This window comes from Sarcophilus harrisii, chromosome 3 (genome assembly GCF_902635505.1).
Source record: "Sarcophilus harrisii chromosome 3, mSarHar1.11, whole genome shotgun sequence".
Lineage (NCBI taxonomy): Eukaryota > Metazoa > Chordata > Mammalia > Dasyuromorphia > Dasyuridae > Sarcophilus > Sarcophilus harrisii.
In genome coordinates this window covers 227,089,817-227,115,285 of record NC_045428.1, presented here as the reverse complement: position 1 = coordinate 227,115,285, position 25,469 = coordinate 227,089,817, and the positions used below count along the sequence as shown (strand labels likewise).

The following is a 25,469-nucleotide window of genomic DNA, read 5'->3' as shown; positions in this document are numbered from 1 at the left end:
TATGAGTCCTTAAAAGTCCCCTTTGGGCCAGAAGCTTGCATATCATACACTTTTAAAATTACTATGCTTAGATAGGATCCCCTTAAGGTTTGGAAGACTCTTGAAAAAGATGCCTTACAGGAGAGTAAACAAATAGGGTAAAAGAATGCTTATTGTGAGCATCACTTTAGATTTATGTGGTAAAAACTTCATTCCTCCCATAGACCAAATCTCTGACTCGGGGGCCAATCATTTTATATATATATATATATATATATATATATATATATTATGTAATACAAAAGTGGCCTTGGAAATTTAAAAAAAAAAAACTTCCCTAAAGCCTTTATATGGTCTGTTACCAATTTTCAGGATTACTCAGCAACCTACATTAGAACTCTAGACTTCCTTTCTAACTTAGGTAACCGGTGAAATACACGCTGCACCTGTTCCCAGCCCATTAAAAAAACTTTCTTACAACTCAGATGCCAATATTTGTTTTATGTTGTGAAATCAGTACATATACCCTAGGCTCTCCCCCTCAATCTTGTAAATTAAATCTACAAAGCAGCAGATTGTCAATGTGCAAAAATAAATATCCATATAACTCAATTCAAAAACATCTTATTATTTGCCAAGAATGCCATCAGGGGTTTTCCTCCCCTTTATGGGATTTTGTTCCTGATTCTAATCTACAAAAGAGCTTACTTGTGGCATAATTGTGTCTAAGCATACATCACACTTGACAGTATAAGAAAAACAGCATCACCCATCTTATTCCTTCACCCACAGCATCCAACCTGGCTCGACATAAATTACAAAGCAGATTTCGCAGTGGCCCCTCCCTCGTGCATGCTACAGAAACAAACTAGCTCTGGCCCAGTTTACTCCCATTTCTAATCCTCATTTAGGAAAAACTCTACCTTTCAAGGCAGCAGCTTAAAACAGCTTGTTTAATATAACAACAGTAGTTCAGAAGTGTTGTCAGATCTGCACGGTCCAAATGTCCAATATGCACTTGGACTCCGTTTCTCTGATACTTTTGCCGGCTGATCCAAAAATGGATCAATGATAATCACATGTTGAAAAAATAAGAGTTCCTGTCTGAACTCACTCTGATCCTATGTCTGTCTTGCTGGGGGAACATGTCTACAATATACTCTAATTTCTGAAAAACAAAATGCACAATACAGGAAAAATATGTTAAAGAAAATCTCTGTATAAAAATGACTGCTGCTAGGTTTTAAGAAATTTGTGAATGCTAGTTTTTTTATATAAGGTATCACGGTGTCATCTAGCGAGCTTTGGTCCTTAGGACACTTGCACTGAAGATGACAGCTAGTACCAAATTTCAAGCAAGAATAATCTGTGCTTTCATTGAAGCCTAATAGAATTTGATGATCAATGTCCATTCCCTTTATTTGTGGCTCTGTATTGTAATGATTACAGTTTATGTTGACTTCCATGGACTGTACAAGCAATAAAAGGCAGCCAGCTATGCTCTTTACATCATTGTTTCACACAAAGCAAATACAGAAATATCATATTACCTAATTTTCTATTTTAAAAAATTCCTATAGGCACAAAGCAGAATGCTGGAAAATCACCGAGGAAAGAATATGCATAAATAAAGAAGTATTTCTTACATCAAAAAAGTCCAAGAATCACAAAGTCTGCAGAAGCTTGGTTAATCAAATACTGCAGTACTGATTTAATCAGTATAAAATTGAAAGAGCTTTAGTTCTGTAATAAAAATTCAAATTTGGGATAGGGCAAACTTTAAAACAGCAGCCAGTAAAGAAGGGAAGGGAAAGGTAGTGGGACAGGTGAACAGGCACATTGGAACTGTGGGGACATGTAAATTGACCACTGTCAAACCAGTGTAAGTTTCTTGGTTTCTCATGGAAAACATTTTATCCACCTATTTTTCCTTCCAAACTTAAGTCCATCGAAGTCCAATACATTGTTTCAATATTTTTTTTTTGCTTGGTTTGCTTGGTGACATTACAACAGAACAGCAAGTATACTACTTTTCCTGCCCACGGTGGAAAAATTAGATGATTTCAAATACTTTCTTCAGCTCCACAATAAGTTGCCAGTCACTCTTCTGCATTTCATCTCTGAACCAATCCTTCAGTGCATCAATGGACTGTCGACTGATCTGCAATACACCCAGCATACAAAAAAATTAGGAATGGAGGAATAGACACACTTTACCCAATTGTCAAAAACAAATTATTTGAATTGAGGCAATAAATCATACACAAATAAAAGATTGACAACTTAGGGACATTTGAAGATCCCAAGTACAATGATCAAACAAGTTTGGAATTTTTGTCACCTAATTCTTAAATTATGGCATCACTGGGGGGTAGGGGGGAAGAGGAGAGAGAGACTGCCCTTCCCCAATACAGAAAATAAGACATTTCAAAGAAAGTTTATCCTTTATTAGTTTTCATAGCTTGAAGTTATGTACTTAATACACACTCATACAATCATATGCTTTTTTAAAAATATGGTTGTACTTATGAACTTCATGTGTACCATTAATATTAAAGGAAACAGTGTTTTCCTACGTTTCCTATAACTATAGGGTTATAGTGTAGTTATAGTATCCCAATACCAATGCACAGCTATTAAAAATGCCCAATAAGTTTGAAACTTGAAATGACAACCCCACCCCTACCCCACTCATCTTGGGGCTTTCTATACTCTCAAACTGCCAAATTTCAATCTTATCTTGAGAGTTCAAAACTAATTGGGAAAATAAAAAGATCAATAAGTGGGATACATGAAACAAAAAAACAAACAAAAAAGGTACCATGTAGAAAACCCATGGATAAGAATTGCAAAGCATGAGAGAACAGGCTCACTACTTTTTACTGATTCTCAATGTTAAGGCATTAAGAACTGAACTAATAAAGTGAATTATCATCTTTCATATTTTCAGTTATTGAAAGGAAGCACAATAAGGGAATGAATGTTGGCTTTCAGAGTTAATAACATCTACAAACCTCAGGGCATCCAATTTTGTAGATGAGTGAAAGTTATGGTAGCATCTGAGTGTTTCTACTGAGTATGTTCTATGTATGTTTCTATGAGTATGTTCTCATACTCCCTAGAACATGGGCAAATTACAATCTCTCTAAACTTTAGCCTTGTCAAATGGAACAAATAAGTAAGAATTGCATTTTCTCCTTATGAAATTTTTGACAGATTTAAGGTTTTGCTGCTTTATGTAACAAATTTGTCAGTTACTATGGGTAAAAATATTTACCTTGCTAACAAGAATGTCTGTAGCTTCAAAATGTCTTCCGTACATTTTGGGAGACTCTCCAGGAATTGGTTCGATTTTGACACAGACTTCTTGACCCTTTTTTGCAATATCAACTTGTTTATGGTTTATTTCAATACTTGTAACTATTCCAATCTCAACAAACTGTTTAAAAAAAAAAAAAAGATATTGCTACAAGGTGCACAAAACAATTGCATATTTATCATTACTATCATCTGGCTATACTATTTCACTACATGTGTGTGTGTGCACGCATATGTACACACACTTTTGTATATATTATTTAATCTATAATCACAAGTCATTTATCAATACAACCTCCCCCATCATGTTAGGTGGCAAAATTCACCAGGTCTTTATAATTTGAAGAGAGAAATCAGTGCTAGAAAGGATTTTAAAGATAATATATCCAAAAGCTTTTCTGATACAGATGAGGGATTGAAGAAAGGAATTTCTCCCCCTCCCCAATTACTAAATAAAATTCTTATTCATTTTACTGAATTCAAGTGCGATATTGGGAGTGGAAGGTGAGGGGGAAGAAAAATGTGTTCAGGAAATCCCTGGCAAAAGGCCAAGAAGCTCTTATCCTTCCCCCCACCATCCTTTTCATCTGTACTTCATTCCTGATTATAATAAGCCTTTATAAGCCTGTGCTAACATAGAAAAGAAAACCTCCAGATTTGACAAATATACTTAACAGCTCACCTTAAAATATATTTTTGGGATGAAGTCGATTTATATGTACAAAATTGTTTTTACTTGCTTTAGTTACAGAAAACTTGCAATGTAAGATTTTAAAAGAGGGAAAGCTTGAAAACCAGTTCCTCATTATAGGCAAACAAACTTGTAACTTCAACCTTTTTCCTCCTTAAAAAACTGATCTAAATCTGCAAATCCATTTTCAAGTGACATTTTATGGAATCTGCTCCTGGTTCTCATTTACTAAACGAAAGATTTACAAACACCAAAGTGATTTTCCTTTTACTTTAATGAGACGTCTCAAAGAACCAAAACAAGTTGAAAGAATGTGACCAATACTTACATTTTTACTAGGTACACACATGGGTGTGCCTTGTTTCACTTGACCTGCTTCAACAATTACACCTATCACTATTGGATCTCGTGAATTGAAAATAAATTGGGGGAGTATCTTCATTTTACAGGGAAATACTGCAATATGCCTATGAAGAGAAAAAATATACAGGTTTTATTCTGGCACCTTGGTTTTACTCCAAATAAAGACACACACAACAATTTAAAAGTAGAAAAAACAGTCTGTCCTTGGCTCCCAACTCCAGTTCCAGCCCAGATCATACCAGAGCTAGCTACACTGCACTCCGATGACATGCAGTAACAGCCCCACATTAAACCATTATTTAAGGGCAATTACAATAGTTACACTGATATACATTGTCCAAAGATCCAATTGTACAACTCACTTTGGTCTTTCCAAGCATCATTTTTCTCTTCATATCCTACTTGTCCTTAAGCTACATAAAGTCCTTAGCTAAATAAAATTCAATGTTTCTCATAACACCTATAATCCCTCTATTTGTGACATGAAACTAAAGTAAATCCATTCCAGACAGGAATCTTGACCAAATGTAGAAACTGCCCTTCAATGGCTAGTAGGCATTTCATTCTTATCAAACAAAAATTTCAAAAAGCTAAAAACAAGGACTAATGTCCATAGTTGCCGAATATATGTATATATGTTATATGTACTGTGGGTGATGTGAAAACTTGTCTGAACAGTATTCTGGTTCGAAACATTAAACTTTACTTACTATCCATTCTCCAAGTTACTTACTTGAATTCTTCTTGCTTCTGTTTCTTATAGTCTTGCCTATATTTTGTAAAAGCATCAAACAAATGGTAAATAATTTCTGCGCTAAAAATTCGGACTCCTAAACTATCAGCCATTTCCTGAGCATCACGTTCAATCCTCACATCAAAGGCCAAGATTACTGCATATCTGTAATTAAAAGAAATTAATCACAAAGACAATTCAATAAAAAAACCTAAGAACTTTCCTAAAGAAAAGCGAAATCACAGAAAGAACAAAAAGTGTTTTAAAGAAATGTTTTAGAAAATTTAATAGCAGCATAGAAATTACTTACTGAGGATCATGTTCCAACATCACTGAAGCCTTCATAACATCTTTTTTATGTACAGGGCCTATGTTAATTCCAGCATACTATTAAAGAAGGGAGGGAGAGAGAAAGAATTTTAAAAATTAGTTCATCTTGGTTATTATAAGCACTATCGATGGATATTTAATCTTTTGGACTACATTAGTCAACAAACATTTATAGGCACTGTGCTAAAAGTCCCTGTTTTCATGAATCTCAGAGTCTATATAAAGGGGAAAAATGCAAAAAAAGTTACAAATAAGATACATAAGGGACAAACTGGAGATAATCAAGAGAAAAGGTATTAGCATTTAGGGAGAACAGTTAAAGCTTCTTGCAGATGAGGTATTTGCTGAGACTGGAGACAGAAGACAAGAAAGTTTGGAAGCAGAGATGGAGAAGAGAAGTCATTCAGTAAAAATGCCCAGAATTGGACTGTGGAATGCAAAGAAAGCTAGATTACAAAGTACAGAGAGGAGGTAAAAGTTATAAAAAGGAGGTTTTATAAAAAGGTTTTTTAAAAACGAATGGTTTATATTTGATGATGCAGGCAATAAGGAACCTCTGATCTCTGGGGCTGAGTGATAGCTTAGTGAAGAAAAACTTGATAAAAGGACACCAAATAGCAGGCTATGGTAGTCGTCCAGGTATGAGGCAATGGAGGCGGGTGCCAGCAGGGTATATGTGAGGAAAAGCTGCCAAAGTAGGACTGGACTGGATATGGTGGGATGAGAGCAGGAAGGAACCAAGGGAAGATGGCTGGGCTGTAGGCACTTAAAGGAAGGATACTTAACAGGAAGGCTAGTGGGGACCTTCTCTAGTAATAGGAATAGATGAGGTTTAGGGGAAAAGACAATGGGTCTACTTTGAATATGTTTAATTTAAGATGCTGATAGCACATCTGGCTCAAGAAGTCCACTATAAAGCTGAAGCTGTGAGCTGGACAAATCAATCTAAGAATCATCTGCATAAAGATGACTGTCAAAAACTAAGAAGTTGGTGAAATCACCAATAAATTAGTATAGAGAAGAAGGAGAGAAGAGGGCTCAGGATTAATAGGTACGGCTTGAGGAGACTGAAAAGGTTCAGCAAGAGAGGAGAAGCAGGAGAGAGCAGTGTCACAGAGAGCACCGTGCCAAGGGCTGCAGCAGTCAAGAGCAACATAGAATGAGGAAAGTCCTTAAGACTTGGAAATTTAAAGATTGGTAACTAACTTTCACCTGAACAGAGAGCAGTAGTCAGACTTCAGTTAAAAAAGGATTGAGAAGGACTGAATGCAGACAGGGATGTGGAGGCAGCTCGCTCTATGACTGGTCACAAAGGGACACGGACACCAAGTGGTCATCATCAGGAATAGATAAATTATACTTGCTCTATAATTAAATTTCTATACTCTCAAACTGCCAAATTTCAATCTTATCTTGAGAGTTCAAAACTAATTGGGAAAATAAAAAGATCAATAAGTGGGATAAATGAAACAAAAAAACAAACAAAAAAGGAATTCTCCCAGTCTCAGAACAGGAGATGGCACTGACCTCAGTGAGGAAGGAGAGGGAATGTCCTAAAGACCTGCATTCCTCCAGAATTTCTCATTTAGACTTTGTTTCTCAAACATAATTGACTTGTACCATGACTGGTGACTTGAGAGGTGAGGGAGAGGAGCTTGAAAGTACAGGCAGTGCTAGAGAAGATAGCCAGGAAAGCCATGTTCCAAGGGAGCTAGGTACCCAAGCAGGAGTAGCAGCAAGAAAGGAGATTTTTAAATGAAATCTAGTTTTTTAATTATAGAGCAGACATCCAGTGTGCATTTCCAGCCCACTGGAAAGTTTGGATACTTTAAAAGTATAAATGGTTAGATGGAGGAAGATGGGAATTAAATTATGATCAGCAATGAAAACCCAAGGTTCAGAATTGCTAGGATGTAAAGAATAGGCCAGAACAAAAATATTACTCATGTACAAAGAAGTAATTAAATTAATATTAAGTTGAGTATTGCTACTTACCGGTACTTCGGAAGTTTTTAAAAATTCAAGTAATGCTTCTAAAGAGCCCAATGTGGACGCTTGAACATAGACACCTTTTTCTTCTAATTTGATAGCATTTAGAGTTTGCTTTAATTCATGAATCAACTCATCCTTGAAAAGAAAACATTGAAAACAAGGCTTAATCAATTTCTCTCCAATTAAATAACATAAAAATAACCAAATAAAAACAATTTACCTTGTATTCTTGAATAAGGCACATTTATCCCACTAGGTAGAGTATTCCTTATTTGAGATTACCTCTCTTAAGGTAATAAAGCTCTTGAAGGCTCATTGTACAGCAGAAAATAGTATGCTAAAGGGTCAGGAGACATGTTCTACACCTATCACTATCACCTAAACATGTAAAGTTCTTGCTATAAAAGAGATACTATTTGTCCTATCTATTTAGAGCAAAGCTGAGTCAAAAGAGATTGCAGTTATGCAAAGTATTATTCCCCCATGTAAAAAAAATTCAGAAAAATATACAATCTCTCAAATGCAGGTCACTCCAAGAAAACTACAAAAATTATGTGCAAAAAATTTTTAATTTTTGAGTGACCGAGATATTTGAAAAGCATCAGTAGCTAGAAATATTTAAATTCTTTCCTAAAAAGACAAAATAGTACTCTTTGCCACAATTAGATATACCCATCTGCAAAATATTTTAAAAGAAATTCTTACCTTGAGAACTGGGACTTCATCCTCTTTATGAGCCACTAGGAGTGGCAAGCCAGCTAATGTTTTTTCAAGGTCTTTTCCAAGAATCTTTACACCTTGAGCAGCTTCTACTTCTTTATGCTTTTCATATTGGTTCTGAAGAGACCCCCCCAAAAAAAAGTGCATTAAGATAAACGTGAAGATTTTATTACTACAACATCCCACCTCTTCCCACTTTTTAAAAATAACACGAGAATCTTAACTGGTAAAGGAACCTATGGAGGCAAACCTCAACAGTGACATTTCTATGATTAAAAGAGTAAAGTCATTATCTTTGGAACTATCCAACCTCACCTTCACTCGCAGTTCTTTCATGGGAGGAGGTAACAGTAGACCTCTAATCTGAGTAACAATGGGACCTTCCACTCCAGGAACAATAATTGTATCTCCTTCTTTTAGACGTCCATTTATCAATATTACATCTATTGTGGTACCCATGCCAGGCAGTGCTTTGACCTGAGTGGGGAAAAAAAAATGTATACATACATGCACACATACACACAAAAATATAATTTAAGTAAATGAGCTACACGCCACTATTCGACCTGTACATTAAATACAGAGGTAAACACAGATTAAAAAAAAAATCCTCATTAAATGGACATTTGCTTCTGGGAAACAAATCCATTTCTAAAATGCTATTTACCTCCATGACCTGAGCCCTCAGTTCTTCACATTGTGCCAGTCTCTTGCTCAACATAGTCTGGGTTAATTCAACAAGAAGTGCTATCAGACTTCCCATGCCATCACCAGTATGAGCCGAGGTAGGTACCAAGGAAACAAAAGTACGAGGATCCTTATTTTCATAGAACAAAGCAGCATTCAGGCCCTGGTGAACAAAAGGCAATAGCAAAATTAATGAGAAAATGCCAGACTCTGTGCATGTGTGTGAGTGCATACACACGTGTAGGGGGCAGGAGAGAGTACATAGGGAGAACAAAAAAAAATTTTAATTGAGAATAAGACTATCGAGAAGCTGACAAATAAATAACTACAAATACTGAATTGTAACCCCATCACTATGTCCTCAAAAAGTTGTTAAATTGTAGACATAACACTTCAGTCTCCTTTCATCTCAATTCATGTTTCTAAGAATAAAAAGCTTATGATGGCCACCGGATGTATCTTCATAAAATTCATCAGAAAAAGGAATTAATAAAAATGCTGTTTTATTTATATATTGAGGAAGGAAAAAACAAACAAACAGAAAACTGATTTCATGGCACATACACAAAAACTACAATAACATAAATGTCAAGAGAAATAGCGCATGCACGCATTGAATGCTAGTAAGATCAAGAAGCCTGGTCAAAGACCTCCACATTCCACCTTTATGCAGAAGTGAGAGGCTCACAAGATCTGTAAACTGAAGACATTTGCAGACTTCCTGGATTGAGGACAGTTATACTGACTTACCTGCTGTGCAAACTCCACAATAATGGTCTTTGCTCGCTCCTCAAACTCATCTTTGGTGTTCTTCTTTTGCTTCTTTAGAGTTGCTGCCACATCTGAGTCCGGGCTCTTTTTCCAATCATACAATCGATCGATCTAGAATAATTTCATTAATGGTAAGACATCTAATGTTTATGTTCAGAAACACAATATACTCCACTCATTCAATGTAATTTGATATCTAACATGACCAAGTCTGGACCTCCTTATAGCACAAAAGTGGACCTGATGCTCTGGGGTAGACTACTGGCCTTTTGCCTGAGCAGGGCCTGGCCAATGATGCTTGTCATCAGGAGGGGGCTGGTGGCTGTGATGACTACCAATCACAGTTCTTCATGGAGATGATCCTGTCTAGGCTAGGGTCTGGCTGGCACCATTAATTGGTCAGTGTAAGGATAAAAAGATCCTAAAAATACTTCAAAAACTGTGCTAGGAATTAGGGATACAAAAATGATGGGAAAATTAGGGAATTCCTGCTTTCATCAATCTATACAATCTGGTAGAGGATTTGAAACATGGATGTAAAAGAATAGGATGAAACACAGAATACAACTGTACTGCAAGAAACGATCAATGTGATATACAGAAAAACATGGAGAGATCTATACAGACTAATGCAAAATGAAGTACAGAGCCAAGGAAAAAATATATAATGACTACAATAACAAATGCCAAGAGAAATAGCACATACATGCATTGAATGCGATAAGATCAAGAAGCATGGTTCAAAGACTTGGAGAGACTGCCCCCATTCCACCTTTATGTAGAAGTGAGAGGCTCACAAGATCTGTAAACTGAAGACATTTTCAGAATTCCTTGATAAAAGACAATTGTACTGACTTTTTTCCTTCCTCTTTTTCCTTTTTAAAAAAAATTCCTTTAAAAACGTATTATATGTTATTTGTTATATAGGATAGCTCACTGGAAAGGAACAATGAAAGAATTATGGTGTTGGGAAACTGGAAGAATTGATTTTTTTTTTTAATAAAAATAAGAAGAATTTAAGCTTATTTCTAGAAAGATCAGTAGCAACATAGCAGCATATTCAAAATGACCATCATATACTCCTGAGACTGCATAATATGAGATGGTATCTATCAGATCAGCCCTAATGCTATTCGCTGGCACCTGTTTTAATAATATACTTCACCTTTTCCCATTCTGCTTTACCTGAAGTAAACTGTGTAACTAGCAATTCTCCTTCATCCTTCCTCATTGGAGTTTGGATCCATTTACAGAGACTAACCAATGCAGCTGCATCCTCATTTCTTTTCCCAGATACAGGTGTTCCTGTACCCTTTCCTCCCTATTCATCCCCACCTTCCAGATTTAATTGTGCTATCCTCCTTGAGGGCTGAGACAATCTATTGCCTCTATATCCTTAGTGTTTAGCATAAAACTGACAGGCTATCAGTACAAAATTTTTAAAATTACCCCCCAAATTATTTGATGTGTCTAAATATAAACTCATCAATTAGACTGTTCTATTATGGTGGCTGTGATGGCCACCAATCACAGTTCACACTAACCAAAAATTAAATAATTGTGGACCTAGTTATATACATTTGGGCAACTTTTGTCCTATGACCACATCTATAGTTTTCTTGGCTTACTGGAATTTTCCTTTTCTAGATAAACAGGAATAAGTGATTTGCACAGGGACACATAACTATTTAATAGCCTGAGGCTGGATCTGAACTCAGCACTTCCTAATTCCAGATCTGGTGTCCCATTTATTATAACATATAACTATCATGAATTTGGGCAAACAAAAGAGCAAATTATCTCCAACTTAGATTTTATAATTTCACAGAGTAAAATTCAACTGAAACTTCTAGATTAGCATATTATAAATAGATGGTACTGATTTTGTGGTAAAATCTCATTAAATGCATTGTTAATATAATGAACCATCTTAAAGAGGCCAAAAAAGTCCCTGGAAACACATACAGATTAAACAAACAAGCCAGATTAAAAGCATCAAACATAGAAATCTTCAGATATAACTCTTTTCTTTTAATTCCTTCTCCTCATATAAACCCAAGAATTAGTGAGATCCAAACATAATGTCTTTAAAAGGCTGGCAATAGTAATAAAACTGGCAGAGATCAAAGCAACTTTAAAGAAAGTCACTTCTAGCAACCTTAAATACACACATTCACAGGCACACTTTTAAATTTCCCGCCCTTACCCTCCCCTCCTCACACATTCAGCTTACCTTATTGAGTGCTACAATGAAGGGACACTTTTTAGATTTTAGTAGGTTGATAGACTCAATTGTCTGTGGCTCCAAACCATGCATAATATCAACAACTAAAATGGCAATATCACAAAGTGAGCTCCCTCTGTTCCTAAGATTACTATTATAAAAAAAAAAAAGGGGGGGGGGGGAGAGAGAAAAGGTATAAATAAGAAGATTAAACAAAGACTCTCAAACTTAATTCAGATTGCAGGATCATAAAATCTAAAGCTGGGAAAGACTTGTCAACTATCATGTGGTTAAATGGCTCCTTCTATAAAGAAGGAATCTAAGGCTCAGGGAAATTAACCAACTTGCCCAAAATTAAAATAGTCAAGCAAGGATGCAACAAAAATCCAGACTTCAAACTCTTATCCACTGCTTTAGAATTCTTTTATCCTCAGCATAATCAATATTAACAGAACTAAATGCAAAATGTGTTACACAGATGCCAGTAACCTTAAACTATAAGATTTGATCAAAATGAGATGAACTATATCCTATGTTAACCAATCAGACCCAAAGTAAATTTTTTTCATATAGCAACCAATTTCACTAATAGACTTCAAGGAATATAAAGAAAAGATTAAATGGTCATTCTCTTGTTTCTGAGGCCAAGCATTAGAAACTCCTCTACTGAAGGCATAATCATGTCTACTTTCCATGCAAATAATATAAACAAATTAAAGTAGAAAAAAAAGTATTATTTCCAACATGTATGTATGTATGTATATATATAAAAACCTGCAAATATGATAATACATCACAAATTAATAAAAGCCAAATTAACAGCAGGAAATCATTTAACACAGTTGAAAGGAACATCATTTGATATAAAAAACTGAGGTTTTTTTAATTTTGTTTTTACCTGAAAGACTCGTGGCCTGGTGTGTCAATTATAAGCATCCCAGGAATCTTTATGTTCTCTCTGTCAAACTAACATTAGGAAATAAGACAAAACAAATATACAAGCAGCACAGACAATAATTCAAGAAGATAGAATCCCTAAAAGCCACCCATCAATTTATAAGCTAACTACATTACCATCAACATCCAAAAGACTTTTTTTCCATTTAATTTACTCCAAAAGAAAATCGCTGAATAAAATAATTAAGCAAAATCCAGCACTTATTTTTAAAATTCAGAATCAAATAGGTAATATGTATACACATAAATATGTGTGATACAGAAATACTCAACTCTGAAAACACCTCTTCAAAAATATCAAAGATTCAGTTTTTTTGTAACTAGAATGAACTTATGACAGTGTGAAACCTTACGTTTAAAAAGCTAAATTAAAGGGGCATTCAAGCAGTTTGAAATTTATGTAGATCATTTTTTAAAAAAGATTCTAAAATTATGGCTACAAGCCATATTTATCAACCTTCCCATATCAACCTCAAATTTAATAAAGAAAATATCCAGGTCTGTGTTATTTACCCAGTACAACAACTTTTGTTTTTTCTGAGAAATAAGCATATAAACAAACCACAAAAGACTGCATTACTCAGTGCTATGACCAATTTTTCAAAATGTGGAAAATCCATTTCAAATACATTTTTTTCCAAATTTAAATATTTTCATTATGGGATATTTCCCAAAAGTGCCTCAAAATGTACACAAATTTCCTTGATTATATAAGAGACTCGAGCTAGATTATTTCTAACTTAATGGAGCTTAGTAGCATCTAAATACCTCCATTTACATTCTTTTTTTTCCTGAGGCAATTGGAGTTAAGTGACTTGCCCACAGTCACAAAGCTAGGAAGTGGTAAGTGTCTGAGACTTTATCCACTCTGGGCCACCTAACCACCCCTACATTCTTTTTTATATGCAGAAAATAGTAGTACCAGATACATAAAAATGAATTGCAGAATTTCAGATCAAATCCAGAAAATATTGTCTACATTCTGAAAATAACCTAAATTACAGAGTCCCACAATACTTACATTCTTTACCATCTTTGTCTGTTCGTTGATAGCTTCAAGGGGAACATTAGTGGCCCCAATTTGTTGAGTAATACCACCAGCTTCCCCATCTTGTACATGAGTATGACGTAGCTAGAAGAAAATGGTAAATTCCAATAAGTATTCAAAAACTGATTGAAAAACAGAATACAGGAGCACGAGAACATTTTTAAACAATTTTTTTATCACTACTAAGAAAAATTCATTTATATTTTTAAACTGCATAAATAATAAGTTAGAGATCAAAGTGTTCAATTTACTAAAGATTTAAAGACATAATATTTTCTTACCTTATCTAAAATTTTAGTCTTTCCTGTATCTACATGTCCTAGTACACAGATAACAGGGGCTCTCAGTTTTTCTGCATTTACATTTTTGCTATTTTCAAGTCTCCGTTTCTAAGACAGAAAGAAATACAATTAAATATTTCAATTTAACAACAAAACATTATTTTATATAAAACATCACGTTAAGTACTCGGTTACAAAGCCAACTTTGATCCACAGCTTGCCCTCAAAGGACAAACTTGAGAGAGAAAAACAAATGTGCACACACTTTAAAAAAAAAAAAAAAAATCCACAGACCTTTTCCAAGTCTATAAATGCCAGGTTAAGAACCCAAAACAGATGATGAATGAAAGAGATGAATGCAAGATCAGAATGGCCTGGAAGTCAGGGGAGGAATCTTGTATATATGACTTTTCAACCTTGGATTGCTTTGGGGTATACATTGAGCAGTGTAATCTCTGATCACAAAATACACATAGTTCAGTTACTTTCTTAAAGAATCAGAAATCTGTACTTATGAGTCCCTGACCCGCTTGTTAAAATGCTACAATATATCCTCTGCCTAATATCAGTCCTGAATCAATCCTACAAAATACTACTTAATAATAGTGCCCTCCAAAAATAAGAGGAAAAATGAGATATGCAAGAGAGGTCCAGGAAAAAATACTATGAAAGTCTGAGAAGAGACTGTTTTTACCATGATGTGGCAAGAATTGGAGAAAAAATTCTATTTTTAGAAAGCACTAAATTAAAATTTTCACCACTATTCAATTTTAGCCATTCAGAAACACCCTAAAAGGAACATCAAAAACCCAGAATTTTATTAGCAAAGGAGGAAACTGGCCAGAGGAAATTAAGGAACTTTCCAAAGATCACACACCTTGTGACAATGCTGAGACCAGCATCCAAATCTCCACACAACATAATATAAGTAAAACTTTGCATCATAAATTACTTTTTTTAGATTGTCTCCTTGACAGAAAATCCCTTTCACTGACTAGTGACAGAAAATCTTCAGCAGCAGGTTTCTGGAAGTTTCCTTATGATCAAAGCAGTCCAAAAGAATCTTAAGAGACTAGTGAAGATTGCCCAATTGGCAATCTGGCCTAGGGCAGCAAAGGCACGGCCACTCATTCACTACAAGGCAGGTAGACAACTGCTTTCCAAACTAGCAAGAAACAAGAATTCCTAAAGCCGGGAAGAAGGAACTCACTAGGTGGTCCAATACTGGGATTTAGTTTTTAAACAGGAATAGATGTTATAATGTTTAGGAACCAAAGGTTTGAGTCTCAGTAGGTGAAGATGATGAGCTTTTCTTAAGAGCAATAAAGACCCTTAACCAATTAATAGGTTTCTAGCAAGACAAATCAACAAAGCAAGAGAGGAATGGATTAAAACAAATAAGGGGCTCCAAATTCTATCTTCTTCAGCAGGGGAATCCCTCTGGCAATATGGCAAAGGCATAAACTCTCGAAGAAGGATTTTTAAACAAAATATAAATAATTATAAACAACAAAAGTTAGTAAAATAAGGAAATTAATCTTTTTTTTCCCGTTTACATTCACAAATCTATTAAAAATCAATTCGCAGACCCTTTTTTAAGTCTATAAATGTCAAACTAAGAACCCAAAAGAGATGAATGCAAGAAGAGAATAGCCTCAATGTCAGGGGAAGAATCTTGTATATAGGACCTACCTTTCTGTCTTGGATGGCTTTGGGGTATATACTCAGCAGTGTGATCTCTGGTCAGAAAATATACACAGTTGAGTCACTTTTAAAAAGAATCAGAGTCCTGTACTCATGAGTCCCTGGACCCCTTATTAATATGCAGGATTACATACTGCCTCTCAGCCCTGAATCATTCCTACCACATATTATAGAGCAAGTGGAAAAATCATGCTTCCACAATAAGAAGGTCTACCACAGACTTGTGGCTAACAACTACCCTTATACTCCCACTGCTGTGAGACAATCCAACCGTACCTCCATTATCAACAGACTAATGCATTCTCCATAGCAGCTTCCAAACCTCATACTTTAGTAGGGGGAAGAGGCCATTTGCTGAAAGCTCCCTTTCTCATCTCATCACTAAATCCCTTCTGTCCTGTACTTTTCCGGCATCCATGTCCCCACCAAGCGGCCACCCTACTCTTTGACCAAAACTAAGAATACTTCCCTGTACGAGTAATCTTGTTCCATTCTGTTTCCTAGAGTAAACTGGCCCCGTTCCAGCTGTGTTATTCACACCATTTCATTAATCCCAAATTTCTCACAAACATGCTCATGTATCCTTCCTCCAAAGAAAAGTAACAAACCAACCTTACTTACTCCCTTCCATACCTGCAACTCTACATCTTTTCTGTACTTTGTGCAAAACTCCATCTATGATAAGTATCTCTACTTTCTCTTTTTTCACTCTCAACTCCCTACAATCTTTGGAGGGTATTGTATCGAAAACACTTGATCATCTAATTTTAATATCTATTTCTCTAAAGGTTTGGGGATACCACTCTCTCCTGCTTCTAGTTCTGTCTAACCACTCCTCAATCTGTTTTTCTAGATCTTTATTTTGCTAACTCTCCCTAACTAGATGGGATTCAGGGCTCTTTCTGGGTTCTCTTCTCATTCTACACATTTCACTTGGTAATATGAGCAGCTGCCAAGATTGAATTCTGAATCTCTGCCAATGATTCTGCAATTTATTCAGCCCTATTTATATCTTTGTGTTCTTTATCAATTTATTAAGTATAATGTGAAATCTCAAAATTGACTTTGATCTGCATCAAAGTCCATAAATTATTATTAGTGATTTGTAACAATATCTGATGTGAACTCTTCATTCTGATCTTTGATTCATCCATTGTCTTATGTACTTATCTTATGTACTTGTTAGTTCCCTCTACAGATCAGATAACAAGCTTTTATTCAGATTTTTATAATGCATAGATTTTTTTTCTTAAATTGATATTTTCCCTACTTATGTGAGCAATAATAGATTTTTTTTTTCCAGTGCGAAATACTTTGGATCTTGTAATCAAAATTATTGGGTGGGAGAAGAGGGAAGTGGTAGAAATTGCCTCTATCACTTGTTTGATTATTCTTTCCTCTAGCCAAAGCTGTAAAAGCTACACTTTTATTTAAAAAAAAAAAAAAAACAAAAAACCCTTTCATCTAATAAGTTAAAGGTCATCTACCTGATTTTACTTGACACAAGATAACCTTATGTGACAAGTGTACAACCTACACATCTCAACCCAAAATTTATCTTAAATCTGGCCCTTGGAGCCTCTTGGGTAGTTTAAGCCAAAGTATAAAACATAAAGCTTAAACATTGCAGTCTGCAAATACTTCGAAGTATAATCCAAAACAATATGGGAAACAAAAAAATAAGTAAAGTACAATAACACATAGATAATATTAAACAAGTAGTTTTCTAACTCAATATATACCTGTCAGGATCTTTTCTAGATAAGCTTGATAATTTAAGCTATTTTTAATGCTCTTTTGCCAGAAAAGGAAATGCTTAGCTGCTCAGTGTGGAAACATTTTAGCTAAAACATCAAAGAACTGAAAAACATGGCACCTTATCACCCCACCCGTGTTACAACCATGAGATTTCTCAGGACTGTCCAGCTGCCTTAGAGCCCCTTAGGTTTTTCCTGTAAAGCCACGGTTTCACTTTCCATTTTTTCTACTAAGGTTTTTTTTTTTTTCTAATCAAATCCTCATGTAGAAAGAGACATAAGATTTCCTTCCTATTCTCTAAAATGACAAGCCCTTAGCCATTTCAGCTTTCTGTACAGCAAAACCTGAGAACACAAATGACTTGGGAGAATGTATCTTTCCGAGAACTCCAGACAAAATGAGGAAGCTGTTTAGCAATAATTAAGATCAGACCAAGATTTTCCTCCATATCTCCTAAGATCTTCAAAATGGATCAGGAACCAAGTCCAAGGCTTCCTACCCTCAATGCAAGGACAAGAAAATAACCAAGAAACCCATAACTTTGAGATTAAAAAAAAAAAGGACTAAGTCCCGTCTAATAGATGATTTTTCTATGGAAAAACCCTCCCATATGATTTCCAGCCTGATGTTCCAGAGGAAGACAATATTAAGACAAGGAACACCTGAAAAATGCTGATGACTATTGGGGAGTCAGTGAAGATTAGTGTGTTCATATTTTCTGGACGTGTCTATGTAGCAACTTTTTAACAAGAACCCAACAAATAGGTGATTAAAGGGTTCACTATACCCCAACTTTTTGAACTGTGTGTCCCAACCACATTGGGGGGAGGGGAGGTTTCATAACTAAATGTGAAGGTCACAAAATTATGATTTAATATCAGCAAATATTTAATTTGTACACCTATTTTATATAACTATATCCCGCGGATCGTATAAGAATTCTTCAGGGAAAAGGGGTTTAGAATACAATAGAAATAGAAAAGGTTTAAGAAGCCCTATGCTAATCAATCTATTAGTCATCAGCAAGTATTCATTACATAGCATATAGACCCAAATTCCAGGGGCCACTCCTTGAAAAGAACTAAAAAAATAATAAAGTCAGAAAGCAATAGATTTCAAACAAGTCAAATCACCACTACTGCATTAGCTATTATCTTTTCTTAAATCCTAATGGAAAGAGCAAAACAGGGAGAGAGGAAGGAAGGAAAAGAAAGGACAAAGAACAACAGATAAAAAGACAGAGGCAAGAGAAAAAAGAAGAAGAAAGTGAAAGAGAAGACTGGCTAATCAGCAGAAATTATTAGATATATGGTTCGCACTAAAGAGAATGATCCATTCTAACCAATTCTGGGATTAAAGTAGACTTTTATCTAAAGTTTAGAGATTTTAGCAATTACTAAAATGAAACAAAACTAAACAAATGAATGTCCATGTGCCAGTGTGGGATAAGGAAGGAAATGAGATGACCAAGATCATAGTCAGATCATACAATTTTGTGCTTGGAAAAGAAGGTATGTGATACTATAGCTGTATTCCCCATACATGAAAGGTAACCAAATGGAAAATGGACTTGACTAGTACTCCTAGATAGTAAAACAAAAGTATTCTTTTAGATAAATTTGGAGACAGGTACTTCCTGTAATATTAAAGTGCTATTAGTATCTTTTTTCATAGCCTTTTGCAAGACTGAAATACATCAGAGAAAGGTGGTCGATAAATGCCCTTTTCCTTTTTCACCCAACCTTCTCTTAAAATATTATATAGCAAATATAAACCCATAAACAAAATATTTACAGAATCAGGTATTGGTACGAGGCATGCTTTCAGTAGGCCTCTCCGTATTATCAATTAAAGGCAATGAAATTTTTAAAAGAATTTTTAAAAAACATGAAACAGTATTACCAGATTGGGGGGAGAGGAGGGGAACACAGTCCTTTCCCCTAAGGGACTTGAGAATTCTCAAAGTCTTACTGAACGGAAAAAGGGATACACAAAGTAAGGAGGGGTAAATAGGAAAGATATTTTACCTCAATCCTCCTTTTTGCCTTATCATAAGCACGTTCTTCTTTAGTTCGGTCATCATCTGAGTCGTATTCAGACTCTGAGCTAAGTTCTTTACTTTGTTTTTTATCTATTGATGGTTTCCCAGTGTCTTTTTCATCTGAAACCTTCTCTTCCTCATCATCACCATCACTTCCATCACTTTCTCCTTCATCTTCATCATCCTCACTCTCTTCCTCCTCCTCCTCCTCTTCCTCCTCTTCCTCTTCTTCTTCTTCTTCAGGGTTTTCTTTTACTTCAATATGCACAGTGTTTCTTTCTGTGAAGAAAATACTTTGACCACTTAAAAAAAAGGAATTTAGAAAAACCCAGTCCCTAATTAAAAGGTAGTTTCATTGTCTAAAAATAAAATAATAGGGGAAGCTAGGTGGCGCAGTGGATAGAGCACCAGCCATGAAGTCAGGAGGACCCAAGTTCAAATCTGGTTTCACGCACAGAACACTTCCTAGCTGACCCTGGGCAAGTCACTTAACCCCAAATGCCTCAGAAATAAATAATATATCTAGACTTAAATGTTAGATGGTATAGAAAGAATGCAGTGCTAAATCACAAGTTAAGAAATTTATCCTTGCTTATCAATCTGAAAATGCAGGATTCTAGAGTAACGAGATGAAACAATTAAGGGAAAAAAGCAACCTACAAAGCTGGCACTCTTCTTCTGGATCTCAGTGCAGCTTCAAAGGCGATAGGAAAGAGAAAAGAAAACACCTGCATCTAAATGCTCATTATTTCACATCTCTGATCTTTCTCATCTTTAAGACCTCTAGTCATTAAGATAGCAACTACCAAAAAAAAAAAAGCCAATAAATTTGTTCTTTAATGGGTTGTCATGTATTAGAAGGATTAGTTGAGCTATGTTTAATCACAGAGGGCAAAACTAGGATCAATAAACCAAAGTTGTAAAGAAGAAAATTTAGGTTTTAAGATAAACTTCTCAACAATCAGAACTAGTCATCTAAGTATATATTGCCTTGGAAAGTAGTACGTATATATAATCTCACTGTAGATGTTCAAGAAAAGGCCTGAAGTAGGAATTCTATTTTGGTAGAAATTAGACCAGATAGACAGTAAGTTTCCTTTTATAAAATTCTAATACAATGAAATTCTAGTTACAACTCAGCAGGATCCTTGTTCCAGGCCACCGTCAGGGAAGTGACTTGGAGTTCTGAAAGTCCTTTCCTAGCAAGTGAGCAGATAGCTAAGAATGCATGACTGGTCCTGGCAGGCTGGCAGAGGATGCATTATATATGTACTGTAGTATAGGCAGATTTTAGACTTAATAGGCTCTTATGGACTGGCCTGACAACTAGTGGTTATGCTCTTTGCTGTAGGGGATTGCAGATATTGGGGAACTCTGAGAAAAGTATACTTGAAGCAAAAATACTTATAGCAGGGTGTTAACAGTATGATTAATGAGATGATGGTTCTCTAGTTCACACATACTTAGTATGGTGATGTAATGGTACTCTAGTTCACACACACTCAGTATGCTGTAATGATATAATTGTAAAAGGGTATTTATGGGCTCAGAGAACTGGGGACATGGTCAGTCAGAGTGAAAAGACTGTGAAGGAGACAAGAAAGACTCTAAGACTCTATTCCTGACCATCCTCCTGGTGATTATCCTGCTGAGACAAAGGCCTGTCCAGAGTACCTCCAAAAAGCTAGCCTGGACATTATACTTTGCTACAAGAAAGTGCATTCACCTTCAGAAAACAGCAGCTGTTAGCAGACAGCAGTTTTAACTTGTGCTCCAACATATAGCAGTGATGTGTCAGTAAAAAAACAAAACCAAAAACTGTAAATTGTAGTTTCAGTAAAGGATTTACTGTTAGATACTTTAGTCACACATAATTTGCAAATGTGTGCAAACTGTCATGGATACAAAATTTTAAAAACCACTACCTTTATTAAAAACCTACCTTTCTCTCTTTCCTCATCACTAGCCATTGCTTCCCAATCATCCAAACCAGTATCTTCACTTTCTTCTTCCTCTTCTGTAAATTAAAAATTAATCAAGTGAATAAAACAATTATATGGAGATTTTTTTTAACAGAATTAAAATTCTGTTATATGTAAAAGAAAAATAAATTGTGGCAAACAAGCAACTGTGGACAATAACAAAGCAAAAACAGTCCCTAGGACAGCTAGATGGCTCAGTGGATAGAGCACCAGCTCTGAAGTCAGGAGGACCCGAGTTCAAATCTGACCTCGGACACTTTAGTTGTGTGACCCTGGGCAATTCACTTAACCCCATTTACTTCAGCAAAAAAAAAAAAAAAAAAAAAAAAAAAAAAAAAAGTCCCAAATAAGACACTCCATATTTTGTATATGAATTCCATAATCAAAGAGAAAACAATCATTAAATCTCAGCTGGGCAGCTAGTTAGTGCAGTGAATAATATGCTGGGTCTGAGTCAGAAGACATTTCCCCAAAGTAAAATCTGGCCTCAGATTCCTGTGGGATGTGTTACCCTGGGTAAGTCATTTAAACCTCTTTGCCTCAGTTCCCCCATCTGGAAAATGAACTGGACAAGCAAGCATTTCTGCCAAGAAAATCCCATGAAGCTCATGAAGATTTGCAAAGGACTAAAGAACAAAATGAACAACCAAAAAAAAACTTAACTATTAGTAGAATTATGAACTCTGGACCATTAAATATTATGCATAAATTCATCAAGTTTCAATTTAAAGAAACTATAGAACCTAATGTAGACTAAGTTTCTTTTCAATTCCTGGACTCATACAAAAAGAGTTTATTATTAGAATAAAAATTTTAGAACCAGAGGGCAAAAAGCCCCTCACTTTACTGGTAAAGAAGCTGAAACCTAGAAAAGAGGTAATCTAATCTGACCCAAATTAGAAAAGTGACCAAAACTGGGTTTTAAAACTGAAACTTTTGATTCCATATCCAGAACTTTGTCCCAATGACACATTACTAGGTCAATTAATAATGCATTATTTTCAAGAAAATTAAATGAAGATAAATAAGGTGCTTTTCAACTAAGGCACACTTTCTGGATCTGTGTTCTTCATTATGAATCTTTTGAGTCTGTGCATCCCTTTTGCTTCCCTATTCAGATGATAAGTAAATCTTTGGCAGATTTAAGTTTGCAAAAAATTGTTTCATGTTAAGTTATATATTTTCTGCCATCCACATTCAGAGAGAAAACTATGGAGAGTAAATGTGGATTGAAGCAAAGTATTTTCACCTTGCTTTTTGTTTATTTGCTTTTTCTTTCTCATGGTTTTTTTCTTGCACAACACGAAATAGTAATATGTTTAAAAAAAAAAAACTACACAACAGCAAAATAACGTTTTGGTCATGTATACTTATTGTGTATCTAATTTATATTTTAATATATTTAACATCTACGGGTCATCCTGCCATCTAGGGGAGGGGATGGGGGTGGGGAGGTAAGAGGTGAAAAATTGGAACAAGAGGTTTGGCAATTGTTAATGCTGTAAAGTCACCCATGTATATATCCTGTAAATAAAAGGCTATTAAATTAAAAAAAAAAAAAAACTACACAAGTTTAACTTGTATCAGGTTGTTTGCTGCCTTGAGGAGGAGGGACGTAAGGGAGAGAAAGAAAAAATTTAGAACACAGTGCCTTGCAAAAATGAATATTAAAAAACTACCTTTACCCATATTTCGAAAAATATTACTAAGGGAAAAAAAGTTATTTATTTTAAACATAATATTCCCATTTAGGGGGCTGAATTCAAAACATTAAGACTTTTACAAATAAAGTCTTTTCAAGGTCAAAAATTCCAAACTTAGAGCTTTTAACATCTGGTTAATTTGGTTTTTAAATTAGAATTTCATTTCTTTGATGTCTTCCTGTTATCCCATGATTTGGGCTTCCAAATCAATTAATCTATAAATGGAATTGAGTGCTTAGCATTACCAGTATGTGAAAATGGAAGGTGAAAAGGTGTACACGTAGACAAATAAAAAAGAAAACTGAATTAACTGGGATCTTTGCCATCAATCATACAAAATTCACTATAAAAAACAATAAGAGCAACAGGGAAGAAACAGTGTTAAGAAATGTTTATCTTTTTCATTCAAAAGGAAGCTCTCTCTAGTTGTTTTTCTCACTTGAGCTACTTACCTGGTTCTACAAGAGGCAGGGACTCTTCTTTTTCTGGAATGGCTTGCTCTGTAACTTCTACAGGAATACTCACTTCAACTGTTTCTATTGAAATCAGAAAGCAGAATTAACATATATTTACGTACTGAAAAAGCCACTAATGGACAAAGCATTTCTATCAATTTTACATACAATTGGAAAAATACTGCTCAATGTGAGTCAACAGTGCCAGAACACTAGTAACAAAACATTCAATATATTCAAACTTTTTCTTCTTCAAAAGAAAACCTGAGGTTCTTAGAAAAGGGACAAAGGATGAAAATTTTACTTTTTGGGCTCTCAGAGTCTACTGATACAAGACAAATTATTTTGGAACATCCACAGTTAACTAAATCTTACTAAACACAAGGGTGTAGACTCAAAAAAAGAGGAGGATGTGTGATTGGTGAAATGACAGAAAATTACCCAAGTATAGAATTGAAGTATTACTGATTTTTTTCTTAAAGAGCAAGGGTCTCATATCTGAAAGTTACAATGGAATGGACCACACTTTTTAAGGCCAAAATTTAGCCAGAATGCTGACCTTTATTTTCTTGTTGTGGCTGTGGTTTTTTCCTCTTTTTATCTTCATATATTGGTCTCTTCTTTGGCAAAGAATCTTTAGATGGCACTTCAACACCTAAAAAGAAAAAAAACATAAAAGTATAAATAACTTACCAGCTTTTTAACAGATAAAATATTTTAATTCCCCACCCCCTTTAGCATTTAATTCTACATGTTAAAATTTCCTAATACAATGAGGGAAAGAAAAGAGAGAAGGTGCAGAACACCAAAGGAGATATTATATCTTATGGCAACAATAAAAACTAAGTTCTGAAACAGAAAGAGATGGGAAAATACTTAAAAAAAAAAAAAAAAAGAAAAACATCAACTTATGACACAGAAGCTCCATCACAAAGTTCTTGGCCCAGAATACATTGTTTCATTGCCTTCACTACAAACTATTAATGTCTATGAAAAATATAACAGGCCTTCCCAGCTCCATTTCCACCACAAGCAAACTCCAAATACTGACAAAAGTAGAGCGCCTAGCCCTCTTTGTAGTAGCCAGAAACTTAAAAACTGTGGATGCCCATCAATTGGAGGATAGCTGAATAAATTGTGGTATATGAATATTATGGAATATTATAGTTCTGTAAGAAATGACCAGCAGGATGATTTCAGAAAGGCCTGGAGAGACTTATACGAACTCATGTTGAGTGAAATGAGCAGGACCAGGAGATCATTATATACTTCAACTACTATATGATGATCAATTCTCATGGATGTGGCCCTCTTCAACAATGAGATGAACCAAATCAGTTCCATTTGTTCAATAATGAAAAAACCAGCTACACCCAACAAAAGAACTCTGGGAGATGACTATGAACCACTACGTAGAATTCCTAATCCCTCTATTTTTGTCTGCCTGCATTTTTGATTTCCTTCACAGGCTAATTGTACACTGTTTCAAAATCTGATTCTTTTTGTACAGCAAAATAACTTTTTCTTTTTTTTTACTTCACCATCTTTTCCCAAAACATTCATGGTGTTTTTTCTCTCTTTGATTCTTGGTCTCATTGAATAGTGTTAGATTATTTAAATTTGTAACATGCATCCTCTAGACTTCTTCCAATGGACTATCTCCTTGATTGAAGCCTTGTCTCTTAACACCTACATTTCTGAGGAGAATTAAAATCGGGGTTTTTCTTCATCT

The 25,469-nt window shown here is 35.1% G+C and overlaps 1 protein-coding gene across 1 annotated transcript in view; it reads right to left on the bottom strand.

Annotated features, from left to right (window-relative positions):
* Positions 1-123: 123 nt before the first annotated feature.
* EIF5B (eukaryotic translation initiation factor 5B) overlaps positions 124-25,469 on the bottom strand; it is a 71,583-nt gene continuing 46,237 nt past the window's right edge. The window contains exons 7-24 of the mRNA XM_012546151.3: positions 24,297-24,392; positions 23,735-23,818; positions 21,540-21,614; positions 19,584-19,876; positions 14,095-14,202; positions 13,787-13,897; positions 12,707-12,774; positions 11,818-11,959; positions 9,564-9,695; positions 8,794-8,976; positions 8,442-8,603; positions 8,112-8,243; positions 7,410-7,541; positions 5,395-5,471; positions 5,085-5,249; positions 4,317-4,455; positions 3,257-3,418; positions 124-2,140 (exon numbers count right to left, since the gene is read on the bottom strand). Coding sequence (XP_012401605.1) covers positions 2,033-2,140; positions 3,257-3,418; positions 4,317-4,455; positions 5,085-5,249; positions 5,395-5,471; positions 7,410-7,541; positions 8,112-8,243; positions 8,442-8,603; positions 8,794-8,976; positions 9,564-9,695; positions 11,818-11,959; positions 12,707-12,774; positions 13,787-13,897; positions 14,095-14,202; positions 19,584-19,876; positions 21,540-21,614; positions 23,735-23,818; positions 24,297-24,392 — 2,369 coding nt within the window. The 3' untranslated portion in view covers positions 124-2,032. The remainder of the gene's footprint in view (positions 2,141-3,256; positions 3,419-4,316; positions 4,456-5,084; positions 5,250-5,394; positions 5,472-7,409; positions 7,542-8,111; positions 8,244-8,441; positions 8,604-8,793; positions 8,977-9,563; positions 9,696-11,817; positions 11,960-12,706; positions 12,775-13,786; positions 13,898-14,094; positions 14,203-19,583; positions 19,877-21,539; positions 21,615-23,734; positions 23,819-24,296; positions 24,393-25,469) is intronic.